The sequence below is a fragment of the Scyliorhinus torazame genome, chromosome 13 (genome assembly GCF_047496885.1).
Source record: "Scyliorhinus torazame isolate Kashiwa2021f chromosome 13, sScyTor2.1, whole genome shotgun sequence".
Lineage (NCBI taxonomy): Eukaryota > Metazoa > Chordata > Chondrichthyes > Carcharhiniformes > Scyliorhinidae > Scyliorhinus > Scyliorhinus torazame.
This window is the reverse complement of record NC_092719.1, coordinates 196,814,598-196,824,977: the sequence shown is the minus strand read 5'-3', so window position 1 is coordinate 196,824,977 and position 10,380 is coordinate 196,814,598. Positions and strand designations below refer to the sequence as shown.

The 10,380-nt window shown below is 44.0% G+C and overlaps 1 protein-coding gene across 1 annotated transcript in view; it reads right to left on the bottom strand.

The window, feature by feature from the left end:
• The window catches only part of LOC140388495 (mitochondrial mRNA pseudouridine synthase RPUSD3-like), a 34,880-nt gene that overhangs the window by 5,505 nt on the left and 18,995 nt on the right, over window positions 1-10,380 (bottom strand). The window contains exons 6-9 of the mRNA XM_072472778.1: window positions 3,701-3,808; window positions 2,499-2,583; window positions 1,809-1,935; window positions 704-843 (exon numbers count right to left, since the gene is read on the bottom strand). Of these exons, the coding sequence (XP_072328879.1) occupies window positions 704-843; window positions 1,809-1,935; window positions 2,499-2,583; window positions 3,701-3,808 (460 nt within the window). The remainder of the gene's footprint in view (window positions 1-703; window positions 844-1,808; window positions 1,936-2,498; window positions 2,584-3,700; window positions 3,809-10,380) is intronic.

The window sequence follows — 10,380 nt, the reverse complement described above, 5'->3', positions numbered from 1 at the left end:
TCGGGTACACTGAGGGAGAATTCAGAATGTCCAATTCACCCTAACAAGCACGTCTTTCGGGACTTGTGAGAGGAAACTGGAGCACCCGGAGGAAACCCACACAGACACATGGAAAACGTGCAGAGCCGCAGGCAGTGACCCAGGTCGGGAATCAAACCTGGATCCCTGGCGCTGGGAAGCAACAGTGCTACCCACTGTGCTACCGAGTCACCCTATGAGGATGGAGCAAAATCATCACAGCTCATTTAATTCACAGATTTATAAACAATAAAGGTGGTGGTAATAGACTTCAGGACATAGATAAACTAGTGAAAATAGCAGTCGCATGGCAGGTGACATTTAATGCAGAGCAGTGTGAAGCAATACGTTTTTGGAGGAAGAACGACAAACTGCAATGTAGACTAAATGATACAATTTTAAAGGGGGTGCTGGAAGAGAGAAGGGAATTTCAGAGTTTCCAGAATTAGAGGAATGTTAATATCTCTGTGGATCTAGGCTGGAGATTAGAACGATAGGGAGCGGTGAGGCATGGAAGGTTTCGAAAACAAAGAATAAGAGTTTTAAAATTCCTCTCACGCATGCACACTCATCGCAACCCTCAACCCTACCCAGAAAAACTACTTCCCTTCTGCTCATCCTTCCAAACAATATCCCATTCCTACTTCAGCATCCTATCCTTATTATACTGCTACAGTGGAGTTACCTGAGTTTGAGGAATTGCTGATTCCACTGGAAGGCAGAACGGAACTCCAAGAACCTTTCCCAGTCTCACAGAATGAACGTGATCGCCAAGAGCGGCACAGAGTTTGACAGTGAGGTGGACCTGCAACAGGCTCTCAAAGGCTGGGGGAGAAAAACATGCAAACATTGGAAAATTGTCAATCTTAGTTAGGAAATAGCAACAGCTTAATTAAAGTGAAGCGACACAGCCCTGTTATCAAAAATATTTCACTGTTGGAAAATGTCATGGGGATTGGGACTGGTGTTTAAAACTTAAATGGGAGCTAAAATAAGAATGATAGATCTATGTATGATTTTTGAACAATTTTTTTAATTTTAGACTTTCTGGGACTCAGACTGTTTCTTAAATCGGTACAAAGCTAAGAGTTCAGGATGTGAGCCAACTAAATCATTTTTTCCCCACCATTTGTCAACTTTCAGTAATGGAGACAAAAATGAGAAAGACACAATCTGCTGGCCTGTGCAACTGACCTCCGCTCTTCTATCTTTGTGGCCATCAGAAATTGAGGCAGTGAAGATCACCAGCATAGAGGCATCAAAGAGGCTCCATTCCCAATTATGAAATTAGAAACTCCCAAAACTCCCGTTGCTCAGCTTAAAATATTCCTGGCCCTTTCCCTAATCCTGTTTCAGCCCAGGTTCATTTCTGTCAATTCGCTCGTCAATGGAAGGTACAGACAGCAACCGCTGCTTCTTCTAATGAATGAAATGAAATGAAAAACGTTTATTGTCACAAGTAGGCTTCAATGAAGTTACTGTGAAAAGCCCCTAGTCGCCACATTCCGGCACCTGTTCGGGGAGGCTGGTACAGGAATTGAACCGTGCTGCTGGCCTACCTTGGTCTGCTTTCAAAGCCAGCGAGTTTCTACACACCAAGTTCCAGTAAAGTATGGGCATGTTACCACTCCACCTAGGTGTAGACACTAGCTCATATTCCCCTGCAAAGATAGGTTTCTCCCCACTCTCACCATTGCCTACACTATGACGACTCCCAAGCCCATCTCGTATGCACTCCTTTCACTGATAAAATAGGGAATATTTTGACAGCTGATGTCTGACTGACTCACATGTAAGAGGCTGAAGCTGTACCAATGCACAGCTATCTGTAGTGTCCAGGACCTTGTACCGTGTAACAGCCTTCTTTACTTCCTTCCGCTGAAAGTTTCCAGGAGTGGGATGAAACACAGGAACCACCTATCATTGCCATAAAATATGATGAAGCAACATCATTGCAAGTTTTACAAACCCATGTAGGCAGGAATAGTGATTGTATATCTATGCTACATTTCTGTCACTACATGACTACTGGGGATATGGGGCTGTCATTACTTCCAGAATAGAGAAGTGCAGTCTAGATTATCAAAGCAGCAGGAATTCGAACATGTTACTTTTTTATATTTCTTGTATTTCTTCTGCAAGAGAATTAGTAGTCAACTGCATGCAGGCTGCTTCCAATGATTTTACTTTGTTATCAATAGCAGGAAGAATGCTTTGAGATAGAAAGATAGATGTCCCACTCATATTCTCTCCCTTCGTCTAGAGATATGGCTCAGCATCTCGTTCGACAGCGGAGCCAACAGCAAGATCTCATGATAAAGAGATCCCATGTGAAGAAGCCCATGTATTGCCGTGCATGAATTACACATTGCAGTACACGGTTGCCAGTTTCTGATTTTCCACGTATTTCTCACTAACCTGCCACCTTGTCTCACTGTTCGTTCTGAAGTGGAGGGGGGTGTATTAAATAGAATAATTACCAGATTATGCTCCCCAATATTCTGTTTTTTCAAAGCAACACTGATTTCTCCCTCCACAGGTTCTGGGACACCCACTGTCACTGCGCTGTTAAAAAAGGAAAACGCAGTAATTATAAATACAAAAGAGAATCCACCAACACGCAGAACTCTGAAGCAGTAGGGTGCAATTCACACCATCTTCATGTGCCATACATTTATCATTTCAAATCTTTGAACTTAATACTGTTATATAGAATAAATTGATCCAGTAAATTTATATAATTAAACAATGAAAGGACTTCATTATACAGTACCTTCTCTTGTCCTCAGGGCTTCTTAAAATAGTTTACATCCAATGTATTACTTCTGAAATATTGTTCTTACGTCGAGAAGTTAAGAAATTTAAGAAATAATTATGTGTTGAAAGCCAAGCAATTGAAGGGGATGTGTTCATTCCCTCACCGCCTCCTTCAACATCTCATAACAAGTTTCACAACCTTTCCTATTCTGCATCCCAGCCACTCGCCTCCTATTCTGCCTCTTGGGCTCTCTTATCTTCTGTGATACCTCTTGAGCAATATTCTCGCACCCCTGCTCACCCCTACATATCCTACCATATTCATGTCCCTCCACCATCTCTTAGCCACACTTGCACATCTGCAGCGACACAGGTCCGGCAGCTGGCCACAAAATCAGTTGAGGGCAGAATTTAGCACAGAGATTTCTAAAAGCAAGAAAGAAGACAAAATACATCTATGTTTTTTAATGCAAGGTGCATTTCAAAACATTGCTCAAAACGCTTGACAGGTATTTTAAACTGCTGGTTGGAGTGCTATTGCCAAGTCAAAATGGGGTACAAACGTAGTTAGTGATGGCCCTGTGCTCATGAATATCCAGTTTATGCCCTATTACTCACGGTGCTCAGTAATGCACAGCCACTAGCATCTATGACATTGGCACCTTAACAGAGCAAAGCTTGCGTGAAGTAGCTTTGATATGCTTCGAATGCAGAGAAAATCTAAGAAAAATCTAATGCCCAATTCTGGGTGTATCTAAATGGCAGCTCTATTTTATTGTCAAGTAGTTAAAAGGTTGTGTTTCCATTACACTGTTATTGCAGATTTTGTTCCTTAGATTAGTATGTGTGACACAAACCCCAGGTTAGCCTATCTTCGCTTTTATACTTTTCTTTTTTACGATTTGTATAATAACTCAACCATTACCAGTAATTGGCAATTGCTTCCTTCTTTCTCCGAGCTTGTATGAAGGCATCCTCAATGTGTTTGGTGGTTTGATGACAGGTGGAAAGCAGCACTAGGCCAGAATAGTCCCTGTTAAGAAACAGTGCAATATTCATCTGTTTACCAAGGGTTATCTTCCGTCAATACAGAATGAATAACTGAGTTAGTCATGTACAATATGCAGAATTGTATCCACATTCGAGTGTCCTGAACCCAGGTTTTTTGGTATCAGTTAGGGACCAGTAACGTTTTGTTTAAAATAGAGATTCAAGACACTTGCTAAAAGAATAAAGAAACAAAATTCCATGTTTTTTGAACAAAGAAAACAAACATAACTAAATTTAAGCTCAGAAAGATAAAACAATTTACAATATCTATCTTATACTTCTGTGAGAAAGAAAGCTGCACCATAGTGAAGGTTTCTTTACAGGAAGTACCAAACATCACAAACGTCTAAGAAATAGCTTATTATGTACTGTACAGATAAAACTATCATTTTGTTCTGCACTTACACATAAGTTACAATGGCCACTTACATATAAGTTACAAAGGCTTAACAAAACAAAACCCAGCACAAGTAGGATTAGCACGATTTAAACATCATAGAATTATCATAACTCAGAACCTGCCTTTTCTGCTGCACACTTTCTTTGAACGCCAGAGTTCAACAACAATTGCATGTTGTTATCCATAATCTTTACACGGTCTACCAAAGGTAGTGAGGATACATTAAAATTTTCTTTTGCAACAGTTTGACCAGTTTGTATTTCTATTTTGAACATGGGTTTTCAACCTTTCTGGTGTAATTGCAAACCAATAATATTCTTCACATGTAGATATATATTATTCACTCAATATTTACAAATGATTTTATCATAGGTTTTTCAACATTAATCCAGAAGAACATGGGATTTTTCTTACTCTTTCCCTCTGTTGATGGAAACAAGCCTTCAATGGGTCCTCTTAAGTTTCAAAGGAAAATATGCATGTCTGTTTGAAAAGCAGCTTCAAAATTATCTTCTTCAACAACAGACTTTGTCATTTCATTGTCTGATCAACACCCTGGGCGAGATTCTCCGACCCCCCCGCCGGGTCGGAGAATCGCCGGGGGCTGGCGTGAACCCCGCCCCCGCCGGTTGCTGAATTCTCTGGCACCGGATATTCGGCGGGGGCGGGAATCACGCCACGCCGGTTGGCGTTGCCCCCCCTGCGATTCTACGGCCCGGATGGGCCGAAGTCCTGCCGCAAAAATGCCTGTTCCGCCGGCGTAGATTAAACCACCTACCTTACCGGCAGGACAAGGCGGCGCGGGCGGGCTCCGGGGTCCTGGGGGGGGGGGGGCGCGGGGCGATAAGGCCCCGGGGGGTGCCCCCACGGTGGCCTGGCCCGCGATCGGGGCCCACCGATCCGCGGGCGGGCCTGTGCCGTGGGGGCACTCTTTCCCTTCAGCCTTCACCATGGCGGAGGCGGAAGAGACTCCCTCCACTGCGCATGCGCGGGAATGCCGTCAGCAGCCGCTAACGTTCCCGCCCATGCGCCGCCCGGAGATGTCATTTCTGTGCCAGCTGGCGGGGCACCAAAGGCCTTTTCCGCCAGCTGGCAGGGCGGAAATTCGTCCAGCGCCGGCCTAGCCCTGTAAGGTTGGGGTTCGGCCCCCCAAGATGCGGAGCATTCCGCACTTTTGGGGCGGCGTGATGCCCAACTGATTTGCGCCGTTTTGGGCGCCAGTTGGCGGACATCGCGCCGATACCGGAGAATTTCGCCCCAGATGAAAAAACCTGAACTGAGGGAGTTTTCTTCGCTGTAGTCGTCATTTTCGAGCTTATCCAAGAGATGTCCCACAGCCTTCTTTTTGCACATCTTCGTATTCTTCTTGTTGAGGTTTGGAAAATGGAATCTTAATCGCTACTTCTTTCACAAATTAATCCAAATATTTGTTTGTTCTCTTATTTTCCAATTCTTTTCCAAGCTTGTTAATCTTTTCGTTCAGGTCAACAACTGTTTTGGTCATTTCAATTGCCTTTCAACAACTTCAGCTGGGGCATTAAGCTCATTTTGCAATCTTTCTTCCATGGTTGCTGACTGCTCCTCAAGACTTCTCCATTCACTCATTAGATCCTCAATCTGTTTCTTCTAATTTTCTTACATGCTTTTAAAGTTCGGACGTGCTCTTCAAAACTGTGTAGCTCATCCTTCTTATTCTCCAGAATGCATCGAAGTTCAAGAGGTTCATTGCTCTTTTCATGCTGAAATTCCAACAGTTCATCAGTCTTGGTTTTTAATTCTGCATTCAACCAATCATCAGCAATTCCTGTTCATGTTCAAGGTGCTTTTCACCATAGGTAGAGATATCTGATACTTTAAGTTCATCAAGTTTTCATTGAAGATTTATCTCTGCTGAATATGCTTCTACCAGTTTATCAATTAGACATTTCAGGACCTCATTTAAGTGTTCCACTCCCTGTGACCGACACTCCAGCATTCTCACCACCTCTCGCTGCTCATCAGCAAACTCATCTTTTGTGCATGAAAGTTGGTTCGGTATGCTGATCGGTTTTATCTTAGCAGGAGGTCTTGTGGCACAGTGCGAGCGACCCTACCTCTGGGTCAGAAGCTCCGGGTTCAGGCCAACGCCAAGACTTGTCGACCAGGTAAGGAGAATTTAGAATACAGTTCAGCGGGCTGATAAAAAGCTTGGGAATCCTTTTCCACTATTCCCCAAAGGGAAAAGGTGTGTGAGAAGGTACGCTTAAAAAATCCTTAGCAGAGCCTAATTGCTCATACAGCCTTTGACATTCTTGCATTTCTCAGAATCACCTTTCTTGGTCCTGGGTTAGTTGTTTTTCCACCTCATTCTGCCTAGCATTATGAGCTTGGGGAACAGTCCAGAATGATACGCCTGCAGCATCCGTTTCGCTCACCTCAAGAGGATCTCTCAGAACTCTCAGTTCAAACCTGCCAAATCATGACCCTTCCATTTAGGTAAACTGAAAACAATTTCCACCACAACAATTCTGTTCATTAAGTCACTTCGTAAATTGACTTCACACCAGGGAGCAGGTTTCTAAGTCCCTTAAAGACCCCTATTGATACCTTTTGTTTCATCAAACCAGATGGAACACAAATCATAACATCAGCCACCATTAATATTAATGACTGATCTGCCTCACAGGGCAGCACGGTAGCACAGGGGTTAGCACTGTTGCTTCACAGCACCAGGGTTCAATTCCTGGATTGGGTCACTGTTGGTGCGGAATTTGTACGTTCTGTGTTTGCGTGGGTTTCTTCCGGGTGCTCCGGTTTCCTCCCGCAAGTCCTGAAAGACATGCTTGTTAGGTGAATTGGACATTCTGAATTCTCCCTAAGTGTACCCGAACAGGCGCCAGAGTGTGGCGACTAAGGGATTTTCACAGTAACTTCATTGCAGTGTTAATGTAAGCCTACTTGACAATAATAAAGATTATCCATTAATGACAATGGATCTTGAGTGGATCCCTGGCTGAACCGGGAAATCTGTGTATTCCCACTAACGAGGTTAACTCTGAATGGGACAACGTAACTCAGGCTATGGGCGTATCCCTCTGACTCTGCTGCTAGCAGACATTTTTACCTAAAATTGACTGCTACATCTTGGACCCCATTTCTGGACCCAAGTTCCTAATATCTCCCTATCATGACAGGGACAGACTCGTAAGCATCAAGTACCGCAGTTTTAACAACCTCATAATCTGAGGATTGTTCGTCCAAAAGGGTAGAATATACATCCATAGCCTTGCCAGCCAAAACACTTAGTAAAATTAGAGTAAATGTGTCCTTTACCCACTTTGGCTTTGTGGCCACCTTTACAAACAAGATAAATTATCTCTCAACACTGTCTTTAATGAGTTTAGGCACTATCCAATCGCTTTGTTGTATCAAAACTTGAGAGTGTGACTTGATTCCTCATCCGAACTACCAACTCTCTTCATCCAGTAACCGAAGCTTTTCTTGAGCCAGTTCATGCGGTCTGATTTCTTTCTTTCTTTGAAACTCAAGCTTTTGAATTGCTATTCTTCGCTTCTTTCTTTTTCAAGATTTTTCATTTTCTTTTCTATCTCAAGTTGCTTCATCTGCAATTCACTTCTAGCCAACTCAACTGAAGTTCTAGCTGGATTAACTTTTCCTTCCTCCTGTCCCAGATACTGATCAATTACCTGAATTACATCTGCTTTCTTAGCCCCTGCTCTCAACTCTAACTCTTAGAACATAGAACATGGAACAATACAGCGCAGTACAGGCCCTTCGGCCCACGATGTTGCACCGAAACAAAAGCCATCTAACCTACACTATGCCATTATCATCCATATGTTTATCCAATAAACCTTTAAATGCCCTCAATGTTGGCGAGTTCACTACTGTAGCAGGTAGGGCATTCCACGGCCTCACTACTCTTTGCGTAAAGAACCTACCTCTGACCTCTGTCCTATATCTATTACCCCTCAGTTTAAAGTTATGTCCCCTCGTGCCAGCCATTTCCATCCGCGGGAGAAGGCTCTCACTGTCCACCCTATCCAACCCCCTGATCATTTTGTATGCCTCTATTAAGTCTCCTCTTAACCTTCTTCTCTCCAATGAAAACAACCTCAAGTCCATCAGCCTTTCCTCATAAGATTTTCCCTCCATACCAGGCAACATCCTGGTAAATCTCCTCTGCACCCGCTCCAAAGCCTCCACGTCCTTCCTATAATGCGGTGACCAGAACTGTACGCAATACTCCAAATGCGGCCGTACCAGAGTTCTGTACAGCTGCAACATGACCTCCCGACTCCGGAACTCAATCCCTCTACCAATAAAGGCCAACACTCCATAGGCCTTCTTCACAACCCTATCAACCTGGGTGGCAACTTTCAGGGATCTGTGTACATGGACACCTAGATCCCTCTGCTCATCCACACTTTCAAGAACTTTACCATTAGCCAAATATTCCGCATTCCTGTTATTCCTTCCAAAGTGAATCACCTCACACTTCTCTACATTAAACTCCATTTGCCACCTCTCAGCCCAGCTCTACAGCTTATCTATATCCCTCTGTAACCTGCTACATCCTTCCACACTATCGACAACACCACCGACTTTAGTATCGTCTGCAAATTTACTCACCCACCCTTCTGCGCCTTCCTCTAGGTCATTGATAAAAATGACAAACAGCAACGGCCCCAGAACAGATCCTTGTGGTACTCCACTTGTGACTGTACTCCATTCTGAACATTTCCCATCAACTACCACCCTCTGTCTTCTTTCAGCTAGCCAATTTCTGATCCACATCTCTAAATCACCCTCAATCCCCAGCCTCCGTATTTTCTGCAATAGCCTACCGTGGGGAACCTTATCAAACGCTTTGCTGAAATCCATATTCACCACATCAACTGCTCTACCCTCATCTACCTGTTCAGTCACCTTCTCAAAGAACTCAATAAGGTTTGTGAGGCATGACCTACCCTTCACAAAGCCATGCTGACTATCCCTGATCATATTATTCCTATCTAGATGATTATAAATCTTGTCTCTTATAATCCCCTCCAAGACTTTACCCACTACAGACGTGAGGCTCACCGGTCTATAGTTGCCGGGGTTGTGTCTGCTCCCCTTTTTGAACAAAGGGACCACATTTGCTGTCCTCCAGTCCTCTGGCACTATTCCTGTAGCCAATGATGACATAAAAATCAAAGCCAAAGGTCCAGCAATCTCTTCCCTGGCTTCCCAGAGAATCCTAGGATAAATCCCATCAGGTCCCGGGGACTTATCTATTTTCAGCCTGTCCAGAATTGCCAACACCTCTTCCCTACGTACCTCAATGCCATCTATTCGATTAGCCTGGGGCTCAGCATTCTCCTCCACAACATTATCTTTTTCCTGAGTGAATACTGACGAAAAATATTCATTTAGTATCTCGCCTATCTCTTCAGACTCCACACACAATTTCCCATCCCTGTCCTTGACTGGTCCTACTCTTTCCCTAGTCATTCGCTTATTCCTGACATACCTATAGAAAGCTTTTGGGTTTTCCTTGATCCTTCCTGCCAAATACTTCTCATGTCCCCTCCTTGCTCATCTTAGCTCTCTCTTTAGATCCTTCCTCGCTACCTTGTAACTCTCCATCGCCCCAACCGAAACTTCACACCTCATCTTCACATAGGCCTCCTTCTTCCTCTAAACAAGAGATTCCACTTCCTTGGTAAACCACGGTTCCCTCGCTCGACGCCTTCCTCCCTGCCTGACCGGTACATACTTATCAAGAACACGCAGTAGCTGATCCTTGAACAAGCCCCACTTATCCAGTGTGCCCAACACTTGCAGCCTACTTCTCCACCTTATCCCCCCCAAGTCACGTCTAATGGCATCATAATTGCCCTTCCCCCAGCTATAACTCTTGCCCTGCGGTGTATACTTATCCCTTTCCATCATTAACGTAAACGTCACCGAATTGTGGTCACTGTCCCCAAAGTGCTTTCCTACCTCCAAATCCAACACCTGGCCTGGTTCATTACCCAAAACCAAATCCAACGTGGCCTCGCCTCTTGTTGGCCTGTCAACATATTGTTTCAGGAAACCCTCCTGCACACACTGTACAAAAAACGACCCATCTATTGTACTCGAACTATATCTTTTCCAGTCAATATTTT